At 32.0% G+C, this 22230-nt stretch overlaps 1 protein-coding gene and 1 pseudogene across 1 annotated transcript; one reads left to right on the top strand and one right to left on the bottom strand.

Moving 5' to 3' along the window:
• Positions 1–1204: 1204 nt before the first annotated feature.
• On the bottom strand, positions 1205–16642 carry LOC133187937 (ryncolin-1-like; annotated as a pseudogene).
• A 235-nt stretch (positions 16643–16877) lies between these two features.
• LOC133187936 (ryncolin-2-like) lies at positions 16878–21947 on the top strand. Its single transcript, XM_061323332.1, has 6 exons — positions 16878–16896; positions 17757–17888; positions 18273–18418; positions 21074–21173; positions 21375–21545; positions 21697–21947. Exons 1-6 carry the CDS (start codon positions 16878–16880, stop codon positions 21945–21947), a joined length of 819 nt encoding a protein of 272 aa, XP_061179316.1.
• The last annotated feature ends 283 nt before the right edge of the window (positions 21948–22230 follow it).

The following is a 22230-nucleotide window of genomic DNA, read 5'->3' as shown; positions in this document are numbered from 1 at the left end:
ACCTTTTGACCTTGACCTTGGAGTTCGACCCAGTTTTACAAAATTTTACCCAACTTTAACCTTGGCTATAACTTTTGAAAGGTTGGTGCTAGGGCTTTCGTACTTCACATGTGTAATTCTTTTGACAAAACCTTCCTTCGGATACCAACAACGTTGACCCTTTGACCTTGATCTTGGAGTTTGACCTACTTTTGAAAAACTTTAACCTTGGCCACATCTTTTAAACGGTTGGTGCTAGGGCATTCATATTTCACGTGTGTATTTCTTGTGAGAAGATCTTTCCTTGGGCACCATTAATTTTGATCATTTGACCTTGACCTTGATGTTTGACTTACTTTTGAATAACTTTAACCTTTTCCATATCTTTTCAATGGTTGCTGCTAGGGCTTTCATATATCACAGGTATATTCCTTGGTACAAGACCTTAACTTACTTTGGGTACCAGCTTATTTGATTTGCATTTGAGAAAGTTTGACCTTCCCTGTAAGTTGCCATACGGAGGCATCAGTATTTCACAAACACATCTTGTTTTTCATGATTTTATCATTATTCAAAATAAAAGACTGTATAATTTTTCTACATTTGCATGGGGTTTATGAAATTACCACACTTTGTTCCATATAGTTAAGACAACTATTTACATACATATATCAGAAAGTGATATATGCGTATCAATATTAAAATTAGATGCGCAATTATTTGCTTGAATTTCCTTACTCTTGACATCTAAGACGTTTTTGGGACGGGGACATTCCAAAACCCAGATGATCGCAACATTGCCTCAAAGACTTAGGAAATATCTCTGTATGGTCTGCAAGTAATCTTTAATCAAATGGTATTATTGGTGTGTCAAATTGCTATCATATCTTTCATTTCAGAACCAACAGCAATGGATCTCTGTATGAAAAAGTCATCTACGCACATCCTTGATTATTACCAAAAATGCACTTAGCGGGGTTGGTGGAGAATGGTTTGAATTGTTGAGGAATGTATTATATCATATGTTGTTTTTAAAAGAAACAGTGCGGAAGGCACTTAAAAACAAGAATTGTTTTATTCTGAATACCCTAGAAACAACTAATAAAAGATGGCTATTTTTGCTGAAAGATTTAAACTTGGAAATAAAATAATAAAATCAAAGAAAAATTCTGCTTCTTTACTTCTTCAGTTTCTGATTTATCGTGTTTGTTGCAAATTTTTATTTTCACTTCGGTTTAATCATCATTTGTGCCGTCTTTAAAAGTCCAGCAGAATTCTTTTCAGACCAGTAAAACCAAGTCAGTGCATTTCCAGCTGCACTTGGCTTTCTATTATACTTCCCATTCAAGTTAGAGTGACGACATGATTTATGCCACCAGCCATTGCCTTCATTGACTGCACAGTTACCTCCCCACTTGTCATTATCACTATCAGTGGTGGAAAATACATCCCATCATGGTACGACAGGTTATCCTCTATAAAAAAAAAGAATCAAAATTTTTTTGAACATAACTTCTATACAAATTACTAAATAAAAATTATTCCCATGGTGTATTGTTGCCTTTTTTCTGTTTTTCCTTCTTTATTTTCCCCCCTTCCTTTGGTTTTTTTTTTTTTTTTTTTTTTTTTTTTTTTTTGTGTGTGTGTGTGTGGTTTAAAAATGATAATTACACATACTGATTCCAAGAGATCCCTTATAACCTCCAACGTTTAGTTTATATTTGTTGGATTTGTTGTTTACAATAAAGGTGGAATATGTAGCGTATCCCTTAGCTCCTGAGAATCTCACTACGTCTATCCGTAACTTCTGTTTTCCAGTTTTAGTAAGAGAATGTATTGCATCATTTCCTAAAATTTAATATAATTATCATTCTTTTAATCTTTCAAAAGATCTTTATTTATTTTATAAAACTATTCCAAGTCATAAATTGCTATTCTTAGATTTCAAATGAATTATTTGAATTTTAATTTTTTCCCCTGTTTTTACCTGTAACTTAAAATATAGCTTATGATATACAAAAGAGAAAATTTAACCTGTTTTGCAAGAAGAACCAGAAGCTGAGAAACCATACCTAACCAATATTCGTGTGAAGGATGTCCAAACCCATCAGCCCATTTTTTCCCTTGGAAATCTGTGGAACCATCTACGCGTCTTTGAATTGCCTATAAATGTAGAAAAGATGACTTGTATATATGTGAATACGGTTGTTCCCGTTTTGTACATATTTGAAAATCAGGTAATAAAAATGTGTAAAATGGGAATGTTCAGGTAAAAAAAAATGCTTAATTGCTATAGTCTGTACCATAGATGAAGAATAAGGGAAAGGTGAACCTAAAGGGAAAGATCACGAAATAATCATATGCATTTGATGTCTAGACTTATCATTCTTTATCATCATATTCCCCCACCTTCCAACTGTGTGCACAAAATGATGTTCCATTATTTTCAAAAAAAATTACTATTTTTTTTTTATACAGGTCTCACGAGATTTTAAAATGCACAAAATCAGAACGAATCTCAACAGTTTGATAAAATGTGTTCACCAGACTCTCTATATTGCAAAGAAACAATAAAGGCGATATTGGTAAGTACAACAAACATATTGTACTGTTGATAAGATGTGAGTTAGACATTTAAATCGGTTTGCATGTATCGAAAATTGACCCAAGAATGCCGGCTACAGTTGGAGGCGACGAATTTCCACTTTTCATAATGGTTCTGCCGTTTTCCTGGTACGTCAAATATCAAAATCGTGAAAACGCCTGGAAAACGTCAGATATTTGAGCGAGGAAGGGGATAAATTATTTAAGGTCGTCATTATTAATTATATTTACGTCACAAGTAATAACGTGTCCAGCAGGACTTCAGTTGTAGGGTGAAGAAGAATATGAATATAGAGGATTATGTATAAAATGCTCAACATCCAGGCTCTGTAAAGTTTTCTTGTAATTAAAAATTTTGGAAGTAATAGTATATTGATAGGAAATACAGGGTGTAGTCTTCAGTTGGAAACATAGCGGAATACAGGAATGAACCCTTTTGTGATTAAGTTTATTACATATATTAACTGCGTCAATTACTTTGTTGGCATATCAAAGTTTAAGGAAAATAGGTAGCTTTAGCTGTATTTTCTTCCGTAAAACGTGGCGGTTTAAAAAGCCTGTGATTTGCAATATCCATAACCAAAGACCCGAACCTGTATCCAGGTGTCGAGAAATCCAAATATGGACTTTCCTTGACTTTTACAAAATTTAATAGATTATTCAAAATTTTCAAAGGGGCACAGTAGTTTGGTGCAAATATGATGATGCCTAATTGTTTCTTTACATAAGGTAGTAGTGAATCAAAGGAGACATCGTGTATAATAGGTGTATTGTAAGACCGATGTCCATCTCTTTGTACTGTTAAAAAAAATCCCATCACATTCACATTGCTACACTGTGGGCTCGAAAGATTCCAAATTCTATCGATATTGTCATTGCTACCATATAGAAAGGCCGTGGCTAGTTTTCTAATCCAGTATTCTTCTCGTTGTCTAAAAGGTGTACTCAGTGATGGGTTATTAGTATGATGGCAAATCTTTTCTAGAATTATAAATTTGATTGAGAAAATAGAATGATCAAGTTGATTAAAATGCTTGTATAAAAGCTGCTGGCCCCCGTAGATTACAGAAGATTATTTACAAACTATAGAATATGAGCAATCAGCGTATATAAAAGGTCTATTTATAGGATTGAATACCCGCTTTATGCAAGATATTTATAACTATTTGTGAAAGCTATCACAAAGAAGGAATCTTATTGTTTTTAGATTTTGATAAAAAAAACTCATTCAAATTTGATATCTTATTCAAAACTTTATAAAAATTTAATTTTGGTCCGAATTTCTTAAAGTGTATAAAAACCTTGTATAGCAGTCCAATTTTTAGACTAAAGAATAATGGATGGATTTCAAAAATGAAAAGAGGAATCAGACAAGGCTATCCAATATCAGCCATTTTGTATCTTTTTGTTGAAGAAACTTTGTCAATAAAGATTAAGGAAAATGAAAGTATGCAAGGTTTCCAAGCTGATTACGTGGGAAAAGAAGTAAAAAAATCACTGACGATATGACGTTAGCATTTAAAAATAGAATTTCTGAAACTATAAACAATTTCTGTATTCATGCAGGTTCTAAAGTAAATATTAAGAGCCATTCTCTGTAATGACTTGAACTTTTATATAGGAGCTGTGGCACGCATAGTTTCAGAATTTCTCCAAACTCTCTATGATAAAAGTCTTTGATACCGTAAACTCAAATCAGGTAAAAATTGGTTGCTACGTGTCATGGTTACCATAGCAACATGTCCTTAAGTTTGAAAAATGGCATTTTTCAACATCTTCAGAGTCCCACAGTTAACGTTTGCAGCAAAGCAAACAAGTGGCAATGACTGTTTCTGAAAGTTGAAGGCCTGGTGTCTTGAATGCACGATAAACATGTTTGGTAAATCATCTATAACATACGTTACCATGGAAACAAAGTATTCAAAAGTAATAATTTTGTTCATTTAATTTTATAAAGTCATACACTTAAGAATAAAAACAATTATAGGTTGAAATGCAATCAAATAATAGAGAAGAGATCATTGTAACATATACCAAGGACAAAATATGATATTTCTTATAGGTTGGCAATGGTTGCCATGGTTTTAATACCACGAAGGGATTTTAAATTTACTCTCTTAGTGTATTAATCTTATCCTATCTTTTTAAAAAGCATATTTCTATATAACTGATGATCAATTTTTAAAGGCCTTGGTGTGACCCTAATTTTCACATTTCAAAAAATTCAATTTCAATTCTTTAAATAGTGCGTTGCTATGGAAATAAGGCGAAAAAACATGCATAAAAATCTGAAAAATACTCTGTTTCCTTGGATACGTACCGTTGTAAGTAGATTCCCAAAACTTTAATGATTGATATATGTGAACAACTAACCTGACTTTCAATTTTGACTATCACCCAATCTCTAACTGGATGCAAAAAGCTGGCACATAGGGTCTAATATTGACAAAAAATTAACAAAATCGGACATTTTCTCTTCTTGGTAACCATAGCAACAGTGTTGTATTTTCCAACAACCTTTATCAATATATGATATTCAACTTTAGTTCTACGAGATATGTATTATTCAAGGTGATTCAAATAATATTTTTCTTGATTAAAAGGTTAGTAAATTCCTAAAGCAGCAAAAAAATATCACTTTAAACAACTAGTACGTTGTTTCCATGGTTACACTGCAAAGTAACAATTAATCTCAATTTTTCTTATGTTGTCGGTGTTGCAAGGTCCTAAAGATGCATATGTGCCCGTCGTGAATTTTATTGTTTTTCCTCACGATAGTAGCATTAACCCAATCATAGCAACAGATTTTGCATGGTGACACTGTGTTACCATGGCAACCAGGAAAGTTATTTTTAGAATAATATTGCCAATACCTAATTACATGAGGTCAAATATTTTTCATTGTTTTTCTAACGTTGTTGATTGAGTTTGATCATGTAACATCTATCATTTGTGGCTATAGAGCGTTTTTCAGCATCTAAAATGTATTCCAAATGTACCCATGGTTACCACTTACTTAGAGATAAATTCTAAATAGTTTCTTTATAGCATAAGTGGCAACAAGGTGTCATGTTTTTGGGAGAATGGTTTGTTTGTTTTTCTTAGTCTTTATTAAGGCTTAATAAAGATTTAAAGTAGCTGAAAATCTCAATTTTTTCAACTTTTCTGGCTGTTACCATGGCAACCAAGACACATAGCAACGAAATTTTATTTGATATATGTTTCTGGTGTCAAGTTGTAATAATGGGCAAAGTTTCATCAAAATCGGTGACCATGCGTGCCAAAGAAGTTTAAGTGGTTACAGAGAATCGCTATTAATAAAACTGAATACATTTTTTTTTTGTCCTTTAAAGAATCTCTTTAAAGATAAAGAGGGTATTACAGTAACAAACGAGGCAGTAAAGTAGTAAAGTGTTTAGGTATATATATTTATTTATAGAGACTCTATTTGAATCTTGGAAGAGAAGAAAATTTACAATGTAGTGTAATAAATTCTTTATCTTTATCGCAAAACATAACACTTGTTTTCATAGCAAGTCAATAGATTAATATTCAATTTCATATGGAATAAATCAGATCGGATCAAAAGGAACACAATGGTTCATCAAGTTAAGGATGTGGTATAGGGATAACTGATATTGAACCTAAGATTAGAGCGCTAAAAGCCACGTACATGGGTTCGTAGATTGAAAGAAACAGGTCACTGCATTAAGAGTTACGTAAATAGTTATTGTATTCCAATAAATATTGATATCGAGTATGTGATAAATACAACAGAAAATAAAATAGAAAATTACGAAATAAAACAAAAAGATGCCTTTATTCAAGTATCACATGCTTTAGCGCATGCAAACAAATACAAGGTAATCTCAGTATTGAATCTTTTTCTTAAACAACTGATATGTTCACGTCACAGGCCTTTAGATCGCTTTAATCGGTCTTATAAAAAAATTGGGGTGAAAAAAAGGTATGGAACTTCTTACTTAGGGTACCCACTTTCGCCAATAAAATACTTTTAAATCAAGTGATCTAAAACTTTACTTTCTATTCATAACTACTCACATATAAACAATCTACGTTACTACCAAAGTTCCTTCCAAAATTCCATATACTTCCCTGGATATGCTGAAATCAATTCCAAAATTGACCTTATTTTCATCACTCGACATTAGCTTGGCCCTCTGAATAGTTATACCTTTTGTTCAGCGGGAATGACGGGGCGAATTTATCCCGTAATTTATTCTATACTCTCTGAATATTTGTTCATTTGCACCCAGTCTCTACAGAATTTTATCTGATTTAGTCATATGGTGTTACCAAGTTACCACTAACATTTTAGCGGTCTAATTTTTAAAACAAATCAAAAGGTATGTTATACATTCCGGGAAAATTTCGTTCTATCATAGTTCTTTTTACATTTATAAACAACATGGCTTACAGTTGTTGAAGCAGAAGTTTTCTAATTTTTTTTTCGCGAAAGGAATTATTACTATCTTAACCTTACGATCTGGTGTAAAAAATCAACTTTAAAATGTTGAAAGATTGTGTAAATACTATGAAGCTGTCCGCTGCAGTTCAAACACCGTCTGTATACATGTGAATAACCAGGGGACCAAGCTAATGTCGAGTAAAAAAAGTAGGGCAATTCTCGGAAAGTATACGGAATTTCGGAATGAGCTTTGGTATTAATGTAGATTGAATAGATATGAATAGAAAGTTGAATTTTTGAGCATTCGATTTAAAAGTATTTTATTAGCGAAAGTGTGTACCCTACATAAGGAGTTCCATACCTTTATCTTTCTTATACACACCAATTTTTTTAAAAGTCAGATTTAAGCGATTCAAAGGCCTGTAGTTCAAATCTAAGATTTTCATATAAACAGTTTCTTACGAAATTGGCTGAAAAGCAGTATAACTGTTTGTAAAGGCCTATTTTCCGAAAATGAGACTCTATAATCACCCGATGAAATGGCATGAATATTGATAAAATAAGAGTAAATGGTTATGTGAATATAAAATAATGAAATCGATTTTCAACAAAAAAAAAAAAAAAAAAAAATACGAAAAAAAAAATCACTTTGTGTCGATATCTTAAGGAAGTGCCATAAAATACTCTATGCTTTAATAAAAGTTCTATAAAATATTTTTAAATGAATTTTTAAAGAACAAATTTCAAGTTTCAGTTATGCAAACAAAATATAATAGAGAATTTTATGTACTTAAGAGCAACTTGGAAAAAAATTCTTTAAATAAAAAAGAAATATTGAAAGATAAATTGCGGAATTAACTATAGCAATCAACTATATGAATAAATATAAAATGTATACTATCAAATTATTTTGTAAGCAAGATAAATAAAAACTCTAACTATGTATGTTAATGTATAGTTGTAGAAAATTCAAAGCAACTAATGTGTGCAAATGAGCAAAATTTATTGAAGGTAGTGAGTGGTTTTATAGGTTTTCATGTAAAATGGAAACACACAATTTTTGCAGTTTTTGCAGTTTTTATAATGTTAAAAATGAAACCACTATCATGTATAATTAACTGTTGTCTCTTGTGGCTTTTAAGATATATAAAAATAAAATGTTGCTGAAATATCTGAAGGTATAACACTTAATATAAAATCTTTTATTTTAAAGTATTCTGTATGTTGTAGGAAATACAAATATTCCTTAGCTTTTAAAAATTTATTTTATAAAATTGGTATATGTTTTTGTCTTTGAGGGGGACCAGGCCCTCGGGTCTTACATGAGTAGGGAGGTAAAATTAGAGACTCTGAGTTGGTGATATATTTACCTCCCTTCTAGAACAAAAAAAAATAATAATTATTTACAGTACATTGCAAACTTATGCATTATTGTATTAATACCGATGAATTTCCTTATAATTTTACAGTAATTGTTAGTTTTATAATATTGTATGTTTTCACAATTAGTATTATCTTTATTACTTTTTTGCATATATTATCTAAGCATTCTGCGAAATGCTATTTATATAAAGAAAATTCAACATGCACTTACAATGTTACACTTGCAATGGAGCTTAGTCAGGACCCCATCCCTGGCATCTGGCAACTTATTAGTATACATGTATATTAAAAATTGTTAATGAGTAGGATCTGGGAAATAAATAAAGACTTATAAGGAAAACAATTTTATCTATATTTTTGTAAGGAATCCAATTTTCTTACGTAATATCTCGTCTTTATGCTACTAAATTATCTACAGTTAAGGAAACTAAACAAGAGACACATGGGCCTTAAAGGTAACCTGAGTATAATGTAAAGATCCATAGATTAAAACAAAATAAGCTGATAAATAAAGCGATGTTGCCCAAAAGCAAGAAAAATAGGAAAATCAGGGATCAGCAAAATATTAATTAGTACTTAATATCAAATCTTAAAAGTTGATATATTTATTTGCCTGTAATTTCCCCCATTTTTCACAATCCTCATGCAGACCAAACAAATCCATTAATAGTTCTAGAGCTATATTAGTTAAGACATTTCATTCCCCTTCACATTGGCCTCTCTTAGTCTTTGAAGATTATTTATTGCACGAAGATAAGGAATTTTTCTCCCATTTTCATTTAACTATCATTTAAAATTTTACCTGACCATTAAAAAATATGAAAGTACTTTTGTATTAAAAATATTAAACTGTCTTGTATAATTCTATCATTCAATTGACCTTTAAAGTTACATTATTTACAGTGATTAACTTTTATAGGTGAATAGCAAAGGGGCAAAACTACTTTTAGTGGAAATTAATAAATTGACCAGAGGGTACAGAATTTCAAAATCTGGTAAAAAAAAAAAAAACTTTGCTTATTACAACTTTATATACTCTATTTGCCTCCTAGATGCCAAGGAGAAGAGAAGAAGATTTTTAAGTAAATAATCTATTTTCAATATACATTCAAAATAGCCCTACATTATACCAAAGCCCCTAACCCAGGGGCAAAAATATTTGCAATTTTGGAAGAGGCATTCTTGCTCTTCATAGATTTGCACTTAGTATGTTTCCTTAATAACAATGGGCAGAGAAGAAGATTTCCCCAAAAATAATGCCTTTCTACTATATATTCAAAAGAGCCCCACCCAATGACAAATGACAAATCACCGGTTTTTCTCCATTGTTGCTTTGAGAAAAGTTCATATAAAAATGCTTTTATAATTGATTACCAGAAAGGAATGACTTTTCTTAAAGTAAAATGGCTTGATGAATTTCATTGTTACTTTTAATTTACAGTATGTTTTACAAGCAAAGGTTAAAACACGTTTAGAATATTTTTGTGTGTCCAGTGCAATATTAAGTTACACACCCAATTTAATGTTAACGTCCTAAAAATCTACCTAATTCAAGATCAATACTATACCGCCTTTCAATTATGAAAAAACAATAGCTGCTGATTTGAATGACAGACCAGATACATGTTCTACCTGATAATCTGAGTTTGCATGTTTTGAAAACGATCGCCCGATCATGCGTCAAACACTTCCATGTACTGCGTGAATAGTCTCTTTCTATACACTCTGGTAAAATAAAATATTAAATCGCTGTAATATTGTTGATAACTATATTTCGAAAAATAATTGCGAAGAAATAAATTAAATCTTGTATTCCTGAATTATTTTTTTCAATCTCCACTGCTTTGGTACTTGTAAGAGATATGACGTCCAGAAAAAGTAGCGGCTATTCAAGCCCTTTCATCTTCAATGACAGAGACTGGGATTTGGAGAGAAAAGAAGTTCCTGTAGCATCAGAGACCGATAACTCTTCCGAGCCCCTTATACAACCGGTGTCAAGAATGTCCGGATTGCCTCTGTCATCTAGGGTAAACATACATTCCATTTCGCCGTAATAGGAATCAAATACCCCCCCCCCTTTAAAATCATAACAAAGGGGAATGGAAAAAATGAGAAAAGATCATTTAAGTAACACTAACGGCAAGAAATAGGTTTGAAAAATAAATTTCTTTATCACTTGCTTTACCTGTAGATATAGGTCTATAGATGTTTAAAAAAAAATAAGTGTAAACGAAACGCGTACATAAAATTGTCTTCGTATAAGGTAGTTGAACTTAATTTTTAGGAGTGTCATTATATTTTGTTTTATTAAAGAGGAACATATTACAATAAATAGAATATTCTACACCATGCAGTGAAAGAAATGTCACAGTCATTGTTCAAATTTCTGAACGTCTATGTTCAGCGAAAATGGTGAAGATTCACAATACAAAACTAGATCTGTAAATAGGCGCATAACACACGGACCCCCGGAAATTGCAGAGGTGAATGTCTTGGTATTAATTGTTGGTCAGAAAAATAAACAATATTCTGAAGGTATATATCCACACAATAAAAGGAATTTTTTCATTTCAAAATTTATACTTATTTGATAATGATTTTGCTGACGATTAAAAAATGTTGATATATTGATTGTATAAAGTTTTCACTCGTAATTTTTAGAAATATTTCTTTATGATTTTTAATGGTATTTTTCCTTTAGAAGATTTTAATAAAATGTTAAGTTGAACAATTTTATGTTTAAGTACATGTATATAATCCTTTAGGGTAGATTTACTCAAAATTAGGCAAAAACACGTTTAATTATAACGTTGTTCCTAATTTCCAAAGACCGAATTCCTGTGAAATGCAACGTGTATGTGAATTTTTAGGCATCTTGAGTATTAGGACTCTATGTAAATAGCACCAGTGCAACCACCACTCCCCTCATGGGGTTAACCGTACGGTAACAAAATGGGTCTTTTGAACATAGCATTTTTGCAAAGGTCTACTGGTTTCTCGGATTTACACAAAAGAATTGTAACTCTGAATGATACTTACAGGTGCATATGAGATTTTTGTACATGTGTATGATGATATACTAAATAAATTAACAAAATAAATAAATAAATCACTCAATAATCATTTAGCAACAAAGATTATTCAATCAGATATCATTTTTAAATGCTATTTCTTGAACACACAACCTCTTAGAAGCAATTATAAAAATGCAAATAATTTATTTTATTCAATGAACGAACAGCAAAAACAATTTTAGTTAAATCGTTGACATAAAAATTCAAGAAAATTGTACATGCACATTTTTATTTAATCCAGGTTAAAAAAAAAAAGAAATTTGAACCTAAGGATAAAACAGCAGTTATATGAAAATAATAATTTTAGAAACAAACAAAAAACTCAGTATCACTCAGGATTACCCCAGTATCCCCAGTTTTAAACCTCAGGGCTACGCAGTATAAGCTCAATGCCCTCAGAGCAACCTCAGTATCCCTAAGTACCCCCTCAGTGCCAACAGAGTAAACCTCAGTGCCTCTCAGTATCACCTCAGTGACCACAGTGATTACCTCAGTGCTCCTCAGGGCTACCTCAGTCTCTCAGTAGCAACCTCTGTAGCACTCAGGGTTTTTTCAGTACAACTCAGTGGGTTTTGTTTGATTCTCAGTGCCTTTTGAATTCAGTAGTGCAAGCATCAAAATCCTTTACCCTGAGGTTATGAATTTCATACTTTTGAAAAGATTTCCTTGCTCGTCATAACCATCAATTAGTTTTTTTCTGTTAAATTCCCAGGGGCAGAGAAAAACAAATACATTTCTACTATATATTAACCCCCTCCCCGACATGAATATTTTATGATTTTGGAAGAGGCATCCTGATCATTATAACCAAACACCTAGTTTATTTGCTACATACAAAGGAGCAGAGAAGATTTTCAAAGAATTAATGCAATTTCGCTATATAATTGATAGAACCACGCCCTAACATCAGAACCCCTAACCTAGGGGCCAAGATATTCACAATTTTGGAAGAGTTCCCCTTGTTCATCATAACTATATACTTGGTTTATCTGCTGAATACCCAGAGGCAGAGAAAAAAATTTGCAAAGAATTAATGCAATTTCACTATATAATGAATAGAGCTCCACCCTAACATCAGAACCCCTGATCCAGGGGCCAAGATATTCACAATATTGGAAGAGGCGCCCTTGCTCATCATCACGATATACTTGGTTTATCTGCTAAATACCCAGGAGCAGAGACGATGATTTTCAAAGAAATAATGCACTTTCATTATATAATCAATAGAGCCCCCCTTCCTACAGAACCCCTCACCCTGGAGCCACAAATTTCACAATTTTGGAAGATGTACCCTAGATCATCATAACCATGCACATAGTTTATCTGTTGTATATACAGGGGAGAGAAGAAGATTTTTAAAGAATTTATTCATTTTCATCATATTATCAATAGAGCTCCACCCTAACACCAGAACCTATGCCCCTGGGGCCATGAATTTCACAATTTTGATGACAGTTTGACTGCTTGATATCCAGAAGTAAAGAAGATTTTTAAAGATAGCACTAATTTTGATTGGTTTAACCCCACCCCTCAGGCCCCATTGGGATATGGAACATGAAATTCACAAAGTTTGTTCCCCTTTACCCATAGATGCCATATGCTAAAATTGGCTCAAATTGGCTCAGCAGTTTGAGAGAAGAAGCTGAAAATGGTCAAATGTTAACACACGACGAATGACGGACGACGACGGACGAAAATAGGTCACCTGGGTGACTCTGTGAAGGAAAAGGCAGATGCAGTTCTTAATCTAAGACACATGATATTACGGAGAAACCTCAGTTCAATAACTGTAACAAAAACATAGCTATTTATCAAGATTCCATCTATATTACATTTGTATATACAAATGTACTTATTATCATTTCAATGGCAAACAAGTGAAATTTTTCGATCCTGGAATAGCTCCCTCTCCCATACCATTTTATTTTTGCAAACGGCCTTAAAGGCAGATGAAATTGATTGATTGGGACGTTAATTCTTCTTAAAGTTACAGATGCTTGTGGACAGAAACACACCCACTGACCTTAATATATACACAAATTGGCTCTTTTAATCTTTGTTTCATAAATGCTTCTAGCACATTAACAATGTATCAATATGAAAAAATAATAATAACGATAGAATATTAAACGTTTCATTAAAAGATCATACTCACAGGATCATTAAATATGATACCACAAATACCACAACTATATATGATTTTTAAAAAATAAACTTTATTTTTAGACTACCTTGTGGGCGTTTTAGTGTAAAGCAACGTAATAAATTTTCATTATTACAATGTTATGCATTGACATACTTTCTTTTAAATATAGTCAAACAAGTTGTGTAGTACAATTTGTAAAATTACAAATTTACAATGTACAAATTAAGCTTTACATATTTTTTTTAATAAATTACAGAGATGAACCCTTTGGCTTTCCATAAATTACAATTAAGATTGACTCTCGCGCTATCTAGCGTTGATTCAGTCAATGATTGTTTTGCAACGGTGATCATTCGTTTTGTAGCAGAGTCTCTTGTTTTTACAGTTGAATCTGTTGATTTTATTTTCAGCTGTTTGTTTTGTATCTCAGTGTGTTTTTGCAAATCGTTTGTTCGTTTTGTATAAACGCCATTTATACATGTTACCTTCTTCCGCCACCCATGCTTTTATATTTTATGTGCAGGTAAAATTCTTAAGTATCCAGCAGCAACAAAGCAAGTCATTCACGCACATTAACAATCACACCGAAGTGTGTTAAAAATTAGATTAAAAGAACAATTTTTTGTATATCAAGATCAACTGATTCACTATTTGAGTTTGAACAGCTTTTTGGTGCCAGAACCATTATGAGGTCAAAATCAATTCAAACTCTCTTTTTATCCTACTTTACAGTTATCATTAAATATGTAGAAAATGAAGTATTTTCACAACATTTCATTTCAAATCATGTGAAACGTAATCCGGATACCCGTATTCAATCTAATATTACTGCACGTGTACATGAATTGATGTATTTAAAATTTAGCGCAATCACGGGGCATGGAGTGGTTGGCGTAATCATCAATTGTCATAATTTATAAATGATATGAAAATAACAGTATTTATGAATTAGCCCATCTTTCTCCACACCAAAGCCGCTAAAATATAAAGCCCGCTTTTTTTGAAGTACACATACAGTTTTTTAAAGAAGAAATCATGAACATACAAATTACCATCTTCTGAGAGACTGTAGACAATCTGGATACATTTGATTTGTGTGATATGAATAAAGAATCCAATATATATCTGATTTATTTTCATTAAAAGTAACAGTTTAAACTCATTTATTGTGCTTACCGAAAAAATTATGTCTCGAAACAACTTATTTAACCAAGATATGATACATAATAAACCATGGTTAAAAGAATGCGTTTCGCAAATTTGAAAAAAACTTGCAGGCACCTTCCTAGATCTTGACCTGAAGTTACTTCATAGTTTAACAATTTGTACCTACCGTCCATCCTCCTCCGTCTGTTGTCATATCACAGAACACTTTCTTTTTCATGCCTTTTTCAGGATAGATTGTGTACACACCATCATTATTTCTACGATGTGGTTTCGTTTTTAAAATGTCAGCACAATCCTTGTACTTCCTCTGAACTGTCAATCAAGGGATAGAACCGAAATTTTAGGTATGCTTTAAGGTATGCATGTTATCAATTTCTATGACATTTGCATTAATTCTATGCAATCTACCTTCTTAATAAAACGTATCCTTACAATTTTTGGAGAAAACCAATCCTCCTTCAAGTTTGTACTTAGATTTTAATGTCAGAATCATTGGTCCTTTGAGGGATGCCGACATTTCTGTATGCTACCAAGATGCATGCTTCAAGAAAGAACCAACTTCACCTGAAGAAAAATATTTCACATTAAAATGGAAGATATAAAAATGTTTATTTATTTTCAACATTTTGACATCCAAATGCTTAGGGATTGAATTTTCCCAACCTATAAGATAAAAAAAATAAAGGTATTGTAGATTAAAGAACCGTTCAAATCCATTCAAAAAAGTCCAAAGTAGAAAAGAAACGGGAATATTTAAACCGACTATTGAAATCCTTTGCTAAAATAATCCCGACTTTCATGTGTAATTCATGATTGTTTGAATCATAATATACCTTTTACAAAAGGATGTGGCTTTATTCCCGAGGAATCTGCTTTTAAGGGAACAATTAGACACAAAACACATATCACGGTACACAAAATTCTTCCCTGAAATATTTGAGCGTTTAGAAAAAAGCTGTAATAAATATTGCGTGTCAGCACTGTGTGAGCTACTTAATTGATACCTACTGTCATGCAAATCTGTAATTACTTTAGAAAAAATGCCCTCTTTTCTGAAATGACGCTGGTTACTATAGTATTATTTACGTTTGAATTTTATTTCATTTTCATCTTTGCAATTTAAAACATCAATACTATTACAGAACCTTGATTTAACACTGTAATATATATTGTCTATTAAAAATGGAAAAAAACAAAAAACAAAAACATAATAGATAAATAATACTCGTGGCATAAAATAGATATCAATAATAAGTGCAATAATATCAGAAATGGATCCAAATCAATTCTATTGAATCGGTATTGACCTCTCATGAATCAATACCAGTATATTTTTTAGTTATGTCAATGATTACACCTTAACATATATCATTTAGCAAAGCATTTCTTTGGTGAATTTCTGCTTAAAGCACATTAACGTAATATTTGAGTACTCAAATTAAAGGCAGCTAGACTAAAAACTTCATAACAAAAACAAAAACAATAAAATAAATAAAAATATATATATATGTACAATCAAATATAGAAATAACGAATAGTAATCAAGCTCAAAAGTAGTACTATACTGAAAAAAAAAATACAAATCGGGATGACTTCTTTTATCTGCTTGAGTTCGACCAAAGAGATGTCATTTGCATCAGCTGTTGGGAACATTAAAATTTGAAAAATATAGGTACAGCTACAAAAATCTTTAAAGTTCAACAAAATAGAATTATCTGGGCATGTATGAAAGAGTATATTTGTATGTTTTCACCCAGATTTATTTGCTTTGTTTAACCTAATGTCACAATTGTTTTCCAGAACCTCTGCCTATGGAAGTCCTAACCTACCTGTGAATTCTTTAGTTGATTTATTTTCCATGATATATTTCGTCTTCTTTATACTTTAAATAAAAAAAAAAAAAAAAAAAAAAAAAAAAAAAAAAAAAAAGGCATCTTATGGTCTATAGACTATATATTGCAATTTAAAATCAAATTTATTCTTGTATTTCTAAAATGTTTTTTTTTTTTTTTTTTTTTTTTTTTGCAAAATAATTCAAAAAAGAATTATATCAGTCGTTAATTCCGGAAGAAGAAAAGGTTTGTATTTTCGCTTAATGACATATTTGCATGACAGTAAGTATCATTTAAATATCACATTTAAAGTTTGACACGCAAGATTTTGTGTAGCTCTTCCAAACAATCGTAGCTTGCAGCAGAGAATGGTTGGGTTGTTGATGTGCGTTTTGTGTTTTATTGTCCCTTTACAAGCAGATCCGTCTGGAATAAAGCCGCAGCCCTTTGTAAAAGGTAGCTTTTATCTGATATATACATGAAATACATATAATTATTTTTTGTTTAGGCCAAATAAAAAAATACGTGTGGTTCCGGTTACCCGACCTTCCCTATTTTATACCCCCGACCCTAACCTTTTTTGGCAATTTTCATATTTTTTCCGGAATTTTCCCCAATTTCCATCAATGGCTCTGGTTTAAGTTTTAGTTTCAGCAATGACGGCCTCCTTGCAAAACATAGTGCAAGTGTTTAATAGTATTAAGTCCAAAGCAATCTAGCATGTAGGTGTCCCCTACCAATATTGACTAGTATATTATCACATCACATCTAAATGCCATTTGCAAAGCAGTGATAGGTATTATTTAGAAAAATTGAGAAAATCATTTGTTAAAAAAAAAAAAAAAAAAAAAAAAAAAAAAAAAAAAAAAAATCCCTACCTACCTACCCTATTTTTTTTTGAAAGTGTAACCGGAACCACACATATTTTTTTGTTTGGCCTTATCATCATTACATTTATACTTTTCTTTTTCTTTTTTTAACAGTTTTTTTTAATAGTTTATACATAGAAACAGCTCTTACAGGTTGAATTTTATCCTTGAAAATTCAAATTATCCGTGAAAATGTGAAAAATCAGTCATAAAAATTTGAACACTTTTACTTCTTTCACATCTTAATTTTTGATGGCAAGTATTTTTCTTCAGGTGAAGTTGGTTCTTTCCTGAAGCATGCTCCTTGGGAGCACACTGAAATGTCTGCATCTCTCAATGGACCAATGGTTTTGACCCTAAAATCTAAATACAGACTGGACGGAGGATTGGTCTTCTCCAAAAATTGTAAGGAAGTTTTTTATTGATAAGGTAGATTAGTATATATTTTAATCTTGTATGAAATGCTGGCTGACATTTTTCATACTAATTGTAAGACCATTACTTACACACTGAAACGTCTACGGATTTTTCCGTTTCTTTATCCGATCATGAAAAGGAGCACACGGCAGGTGTGACCAGTCTGCTGGGGATGCTCACTCCTCCATGGCCTCTGATCCCACTTCTGATGTTTTTGGATGCCCGTGTTTGCTCTGCTCCCGAATTGTATTGTTTTAATGGACTTTGATCTCGAATACTGTTCATTATACCCATATTTCATCTAATGTATCCTGTAAAGCATAACTTGATTTTGTTTTTAACCTTCATTATATTTAATACATGTATTGGCAGTTAGAATGAAGTACAAAGATTGTGCTGATATTTTAAAAAAGAAACCACATCGTAAAAATAGAGATGGTGTGTACACAATCTATCCTGAAAAAGGCATGAAAAAGAAAGTGTTCTGTGATATGACAACAGACGGAGGGGGGTGGACGGTAGGTCATTTATGATAAAATTATGCAAAAGTGTTAAAAATACTTTTATTTATCTATTTTGTTTAATTTTGTCAACAAGAATGCATCTTTGTATGATCACGCCTGTGCATATATATATTTGATTTTGGTTGATTTAATTGTTGTTTAAAAATAAAACTTCACCGAAATATGGCTGAAATATTGCCGACCCGGCATTAAACAATAACAATCAATCAATCAGTAATAGGACTTTTTACCTTTAATTAAAAAAATATAAAAAGAAACGAGGAATTCAACACCTGTGGTAAACATTATATCTTCAGCAAAATTATTAATTGTATAACAAGCAGAAGTATCCCATCTGCATAAATTGTATTCATTGATGAAAGATGTGTCTGTTGAATAAGTAAATTTAATACTACGTCAATAATTCATTCTGGCTAACAACAATATTTGTACGAAAGCAATGTGGTAGGGTATAATTCAGTCCTAGTTAAATGATACGTACATGTACACTTGTTGCTTTTGAATGATTTTAAAATTATGAAAAGCTGTATGGAAAGTTTATATACAGGTTTATAATTTCCAGAAATTTTTCAGAGACATTTTGATGCAACCTCGATGCAGTAATGTTTTTAAACAATTACACATTCTAAAAAAAATAATTTTTTGAGGCTTAATTATAGTATTAAAAATGAGATGAAAAGGTATGAATTGAATATCTTGGTAATTGAAGATTTGATAGGAGAGGTCAGCTTTATTAAAGACAGATGATAAAACAAGAAAATGTATGCCTGGGTTGAATATATTCTTGACCTATTTTGGTTGCAAATGATGAAAATAACAAATTTAAAAAATATTAAGAAATCGCAAACTTACCTTGATGTTCGAAATTCTGCCTTTCTGCAATCACCCTTATAAATCTATATCTATTTTTTCATAATTCATAAGACATTTTTGTGAAATTTTAATGAAAACTGATAGATTTCCTCTTTATTAAAGTTTGATCTTCTATTGTTGCCCCGACCTACCCCTGGGGTCACGATTTGAAGAAGCTTGAATCCACACTACCTGAGGATGATTTCATATTATTATGGCTTAAATTGCTGCTCTTGAGGAAAAGATATTTAAATATTTTTTTCCTACATATTCCTATGCAAAACTTTGATCACTCATTGTGACCCCACCTTGCCCCTCGGGGTCATAATTCGAATCTACACTACTTGAGGATGCTTCCATATAAATTTGACTAATCATTGCTTTGCTGTCCTGGAGAAAACAATTAAAAATATTTTTCCTATACCTGTTTATATTCCTATGTAAAACTTTAATCGCCCATCGTGGCCCCATCCTTTCACTTGGGGGTCATGATTTGAAGAAAGAATCTGCACCTAGCAATAAAGCTTTCACATAAGTTTCGTTTTTTCTGGCCTAAAGGTTATTTAGATGAAGATTTTTAAAAGGTTTCATTAGAATTTCACCAATTCTTAATTATCCCCACTTGAAAGAGGGCTTGGCCTTCCATTTGAGCAAAATTAAATTCCATTCAGCCTAGGGTGCTTTGTGGCAGATTTGGATGAAGTAGCCTAGTGGTCTTTGAGAAAAAGTCAAAAAATGCGGAAAGTTTACAGACAACAGACGAAACACAACAAACGAACACGTTTAAGGAGAGCTTATAACGCGTTAGCGTGTTACGACATTTAGCGCAGCCATCATAATGGAATATGACGTCACTGCACTGCAAACTTGAACTTGTGCGGGAAAAATATAGTGCAAGTTTTCTTGAAAAAGAGGAAATGTTTTACATCTCTTGTAATCCATAATTTCTCGTTTACAACAATTATGGAAAGAAATGGAATGAAAAACAATATTCATTTTCATTCCTACATTGATTCGATATATCCCTTTGAACTCGAAATAAAAGATACCACAGAGTCTGACACACCTGTTTCATATTTGAACATTTTACAAGGAAAGACTTTTATGGTGAAGGTATTGACTTAACTTTAGGGTGTCATCAAAAGCAAGTGTTTTGACTTGCCTAGATGGCCGAGCGGTCTAGCACACTGTTCCTGTATTGCTAGGAGACAGATTCAGTAGGTTGAGAGTTCAATCCCAGGTCGGGGCAGAAGTGGGTATCCTTATAAAAACTTAATTTCATTGTGCTTTATATATCAATACTTCTTCACTTAGGGCAGTTATGTTAGTTTAAGTGTTGTTGTAAAATGTGCTTTATAAATAAAATTAATTTCATTACAATGTGTATCGGTAACAATCCTCTTATAAAAACTAATGTTCAAATAACTTTATCTCCCTTCCATTCTCAATGACCGTGTAGTGCAGGGCGGCGCCGCGAGAATTTCATCGGCATCGAAAGCAAGTTTTCTGACTTGCCGAGATGGCCGAGCTGTCTAGTGCGCTGTTCTTGTACTGCTAGGAGACAGATTCCGTAGGTCGAGAGTTCAACCCCGGGTTTGGGCGGAAGTGGGTATCCTTTTGAAAAGTGAATATTATTGTGCTTTCTATATCAATACGTTTTCACTTAGAGCAGGTACGTTAGTTGAAGTGTTGTTGTAAAATGTGCTTTATAAATAAAATTAATTTCATTACAGTGTATGTCGGTAGCAATCTTCTAATAAAACTAATATTCAAATAACTGTTCCTTTTTCATGAAAGGTAATTCAAAGGAGAATTGATGGTTCCACAGATTTTAATGGGAAAAAATGGGCTGATTACGCAGAAGGATTTGGAAATCCAGCACACGAATATTGGCTAGGTATGGTTCCTTAACGTGTTGAAAAATATCTTACATACTCTCTTTTTCTAAATCTGTCATGTAGACTAAAACAGAAAAAATATATTCCATAAATTTATTCAAATATAATAATTTTTACTTAAGATAAGGAATCAAAAACTTTAAGTTGGGATTTATGATTTTTAAGTTTTAGTCTTAAAATATGACCACCTTAAATTTAAGGAAATGATGCAATCCATGTTCTGACAAAATCTGGAAAACAGAAGTTACGAATAGACGTGGCCAGATTTTCAGGAGCTAAGGGTTACGCTACATATTCAACATTTATAGTTAACAACAAATCAAACAAGTATAAACTAAAGGTCGGAGGATATAAGGGATCTCCTGGGATCAGTATGTACATTTCTTATATTAAAATCTGGAAGATAACTTAACGAAAGGTGCCATAAACATGGAATATATTGTATTTAAGTGATTTGAAAAGAACGGTAGAATATTTGTCAAAAATAAATTGTAAATAAAATTTTGATCATCTTTCTTGTAGAAGATAATCTCTCATCATTTAGTGGCATGTTTTTTTCCACCACTGACAGCGATAATGACACATGGGGTGGAAACTGTGCAGCCAAGTATGGAAATGGTTGGTGGCACAGTGCTTGCAGTCCTGGCAGCTTGAATGGGAAGTACTACAGAAAACCAACCGTAGCTACTTCTGCATTTACTTGGTATTACTGGTCTCACAAGAATTCATATGGACTTTTAAAGAGGGCACACATGATGATTAAACCGAAATGATAATAAGCATTTGTACAAGAAAGAAACATTGTCGATTGAGAAATAAAACAGATGAATTCGTATTTTAATTTCCTATTTGAAATATAGGATAGCAGAAAAAATCCTTTTCTCCGGGTAACTCCAAACAAAAACCTTTTGTATTGTTCGGTAAAGGTGAAAATAACAAACAGTAATTCATTTAAACAACAGAGCCTTCAATAGAGAAAAACACAAACCCCTGGAAACACCAGAGTTGTTGAGATCAGGTGCCTAGGAAGAGTGAGCATCACCTCATTTCTTAATC

This window comes from Saccostrea echinata, unplaced genomic scaffold (assembly GCF_033153115.1).
Source record: "Saccostrea echinata isolate AGI-Se365-2 ecotype Australia unplaced genomic scaffold, CSIRO_AGI_Sech_v1 ptg000015l, whole genome shotgun sequence".
Taxonomy (NCBI): Eukaryota; Metazoa; Mollusca; class Bivalvia; order Ostreida; family Ostreidae; genus Saccostrea; species Saccostrea echinata.
Note: the sequence above shows the minus strand (reverse complement) of the source record. Positions and strands in the feature narration are given on the sequence as shown.

Coding starts and splice junctions, on each gene's coding strand:
- LOC133187936 (XM_061323332.1), top strand. Junction 17,889..18,272: donor ATTGGTCTTCTCCAAAAATT/GTAAGGAAGTTT, acceptor ATGTATTGGCAG/TTAGAATGAAGTACAAAGAT. Junction 21,546..21,696: donor TAAGGGATCTCCTGGGATCA/GTATGTACATTT, acceptor TCTTTCTTGTAG/AAGATAATCTCTCATCATTT.